Source organism: Protobothrops mucrosquamatus, unplaced genomic scaffold (genome assembly GCF_001527695.2).
Source record: "Protobothrops mucrosquamatus isolate PMUCROS unplaced genomic scaffold, P.Mucros_1.0 scaffold344, whole genome shotgun sequence".
NCBI lineage: Eukaryota > Metazoa > Chordata > Lepidosauria > Squamata > Viperidae > Protobothrops > Protobothrops mucrosquamatus.
Window position 1 is genome coordinate 270,064 of NW_015386681.1, and position 4,079 is coordinate 274,142.

The 4,079-nt window shown below is 46.0% G+C and overlaps 1 protein-coding gene across 1 annotated transcript in view; it reads left to right on the forward strand.

Annotated features, from left to right (window-relative positions):
• Positions 1-2,700, forward strand: part of KCNE3 (potassium voltage-gated channel subfamily E regulatory subunit 3) — a 15,753-nt gene extending 13,053 nt beyond the window's left edge. The window contains exon 3 of the mRNA XM_015815494.2: positions 2,401-2,700. Within this exon, the coding sequence (XP_015670980.2) occupies positions 2,401-2,694 (294 nt within the window). The 3' untranslated portion in view covers positions 2,695-2,700. The remainder of the gene's footprint in view (positions 1-2,400) is intronic.
• The last annotated feature ends 1,379 nt before the right edge of the window (positions 2,701-4,079 follow it).

Genomic DNA, 4,079 nt, shown 5'->3' on the forward strand with positions numbered 1-4,079 from the left:
ACTGCTTCCATCCTGCGACGAGATCTGTAATACCATCAAACATCCACATCTGCCTATCCCAGGTCCTTGGGAAGGACTCGATAGGTAGACAAAAATGCCAAATCCAGTCTGAACATCTGGCTGACTGTGCGATGATCCATAATAATAATAATAATAATAATAATAATAATAATAATAATAATAATAATAATAATAATAACAACAACAACAACAACAACAACAACAACAACAACTTGGAAGGACCTTGGAGGTCATCTAGTCCAACCCCCTGCTCAGGCAGGAAACCCTACACCATTTTGGACAAATGGCTGTCCAGTCTCTTCTTAAAAACTTCCAGTGTTGGAGCATTCACCGCTTCTGGAGGCAGGTTGTTCCACTGGTTAATTGTTCTAACTGTCAGGAAGTTTCTCCTTAGTTCTAGGTTGCTTCTCTCCTTGATGAGTTTCCATCCGTTGCTCCTTCTCCTGCCTTCAAGCGCTTTGGAGAATAGCTTGACTCCCTCTTCTTTGGGGCAGCCCCTGAGATACTGGAAGGCTGCTATCATGACCCCCCCTTGTCCTTCTCTTCACTAGACTAGCTATGCCCAGTTCTTCCAACCCTTCTTCAATCAGAATAGAACTGGAAGGTGCCTTGGAGGTCATCTAGTCCAACCCCCTGCTCAGGCTGGGAACCCTATCCCATTTCAGACAAGTGGCTGTCCAGTCTCTTCTTAAAAACCTCCAGTGTTGGAGCTTTCACCACTTCTGGAGGCAGGTTGTTCCACTGGTTAATTGTCCTCACTGTCAGGAAGTTTCTCCTTAATTCCAGGTTGCTTCTCTCCTTGATGAGTTTCCATCTGTTGCTTCTCGTTTTGCCTTCAGGCGCTTTGGAGAATAGCTTGACTCCCTCTTCTTTGGGGCAGCCCCTGAGATACTGGAAGACTGCTATCATGTCCCCCCTCGTCCCCCCTCGTCTTAACAGAATAACTGAGTAACAGAGTTGGAAGGGATCTTGAGATCATCTAGTCCAGCCCTCTGCAGAGGCGGGAGACCCTATACCATTTCAGACAAATTGATGTCCAATCTCTTCTTGGAAATCTCCCGTGGTGGAGCACCCACAACTTCTGAATTCCCCAGAATTCTGGGAATCGGAGTCCACAGGTCTTAAAAGTGGCCAAGTTTCAGAAACACACACTAAGAGGGGGGAAAAAAAACTTACACCCTTAAAAGCTGTAATTCTTTGCAGGACGGGGCAAGTTCTCCAAACACACACCTGGAGGCCAGGTATGGCTGTTGTTATCGGGTTACTAAGAAGGTTGGGAAAGAACAGCAAGGTGAACAGGAACCGGATCGGCTGGGAAAAAAAAAAAAGACTTTGGTAGACCATCTTGAGGTTACGCGTAAAGGAAAAAGGAGTGGTGCTTCCAGTGCAGAATGCAGGAACAAAATAGGATCTGTTATAAGCTGCTCTGAGTGCTTTGTAAGTCGAGGTTTCCTATAACACAGGTGGAGAGGATGACCGCACCACTCTAAAGCCACACCTGGAATTCTGCATCCAGTTTTGGCGGATGAAAACAGATGTTGAGACTCTGGAAAGAGGGCAGAGAAGAGCAACAAAGAGGATCAGGGGACTGGAGGCTAAAACATACAAGGAATTGGGTCTGTCTAATTTAATGAAGAGAAGGTCGAGGGGGGACATGATAGGAGCCTTCCAGTATCTCAGGGGCTGCCCCAAAGAAGAGGGAGTCAAGCTGTTCTCCAAAGCCCCTGAAGGCAGGACAAGAAGCAACAGAGGGAAACTCATCAAGGAGAGAAGCAACCTGGAATTAAGGAGAAGCTTCCTAACAGTGAGGACAATTAACCAGTGGAACAACCTGCCTCCAGAAGCAAGTAGTAGTAGTAGTACTTTTATGACTTGTGGACTTCAGCTCCCAGAATTCCCCAGTCAGCATGGATGGACTTACCCTAAAATTCCTGTCAGGCATGGATGGACGTCAACTCCCAGGATTCCCCAGTCAGCATAGAATAGAATAGAATAGAATAGAATAGAATAACAGAGTTGGAAGGGACCTTGGAGGTCATCTAGTCCATCCCCCAGCTCAGGCTGGGAACTCTACACCATTTCAGACAAATGGCTGTCCAGTCTCTTCTTAAAAACTTCCAGTGATGGAGCATTCACCGTTTCTGGAGGCAGGTGGTTCCATTGGTTAATTGTTCTCACTGTCAGGAAGTTTCTCCTTAGTTCTAGGTTGCTTCTCTCCTTGATTAGTTTCCATCCGTTGCTTCTTGTCCTGCCTTCAGATGCCTTGGAGAAGAGCTTGACTCCCTCTTCTTTGGGGCAGCCCCTGAGATATTGGAAGATGCTATCGGGTCCCCCCCGGGTCCTTCTCTTCCTTAATTTCCTTCTCTTTTGCTCCACCAGCATCGGCCCAAGAGCACGATGGCGGCTAACTACACGGAGACCTGGTTCCAGACGCTGGAGGTGATGCTGAAGGCCCTCAACCGTACCGTCTCCCGCGTGGAGCCCTGTCCTCGACTGAGCACGGCCGACGAGGAGGAGAAAGACAGCTACGCCTACATGTACATCCTTTTCATGATGCTCCTGTTCGCCCTGACCGTTGGCAGCCTGATACTCAGCTACACCCGGTCCCGAGAAGTGGACAAGCCGAGCGATCCTTACCACATGTACATCAAGAACCGGGTGACCATGATTTGAAGGAGGAGGAGGAGGAGGAGGGAAGGAGAAGGAGCCACGGACTCCTCCCTCCGTGCCTTTTGGGAACGAGGGGGAGCTCTTTTGCGGCGTGCGTCGAGTCTCAAACTCAGGGCTTGAGGAACGTCTGAGCAGGAACATTAAAATCGGGGGGGATTTGGAGAGCAGGGCCTGCAAAGAGGCCCAGCCTGAAATTTCCTGCCTTAAACTAACCATGTATAAAGTTTTAAAAACTTTCCTAACGGGAAACTTGATTGATCTGCCTGTTCCGATCAATAAACAAGTTTGGAAAGGTGGAAGGGTTCAAGGTATTTATTTATTTATTTATTTATTTATTTATTTATTTATTTATTTATTTATTTATTTCTGAGTTGCCGCAATCCCCACCTTTAAAAATTGGGGTGGGTGCTCTTTTTATACGATGAGATTGGGGGGGGGAGATGTTTCTCTCTCTCTCTGTCTCTCTCATGTACACACACCCCAAGATAATAATAATAATAGTAATAATAATAATAATAATAATAATAGTAGTAGTAGTAGTAATACTACTACTACTACTACTACTAATAATAATAATAATAATAATAATGAAGTTGAAAGAGACCTTGGAGGTCATATAGTCCAACCCCCTGCTCAGGCAGGAAACCCTACACCATTTCAGACCAATGGCTGTCCAGTCTCTTCTTACAAACTTCCAGTGTTGGTTGGCGCATTCACCGCTTCTGGAGGCAGGTGGTTCCACTGGTTAATTGTTCTAACTGTCAGGAAGTTTCTCCTTAGTTCCAGGTTGCTTCTCTCTTTGGTTAGTTTCCATCTGTTGCTTCTTCTCCTGCCTTCAGGGGCTTTGGAGAATAGCTTGACTCCCTCCTTTTTGGGGCAGCCCCTGAGATATTGGAAGACTGCTATCCTGTCCCCCCTCGTCCTTCTCTTCGTTAAACTAGACATTCCCAATTCCTGCAATTATTCATTATATGAATAATTATATATTCCTTGTATGTTTTAGCCTCCAGTCCCCTGATCATCTTTGTTGCTCTTCTCTGCACTCTTTCTAGAGTCTCACCATCTTTTTTACATCGTGACCAAAACTGGATGCAATATTCCAAGGCCTTGTAAAGTGGTATTAACCCTTCACCTGATCTTGATTCTATCCCTCTGTTAATGCAGCCCAGCACTGTGTTGGCCTTTTTGGCAGCTGCAGCACACGGCTGGCTCCTATTTAGGTGCTTGTCTACTAGGACTCCGAGATCCCTCTCACAGTTACTACTATTGAGCAAGGTACCCCCTATACTATACCTGTACATTTGGGTTTTTCTTGCCTAAATGTAGAACCTTACTTTTTTCACCCTTGAATTTCATTTTGTTAGATAGTGCCCAGTGTTCAAGTCTGT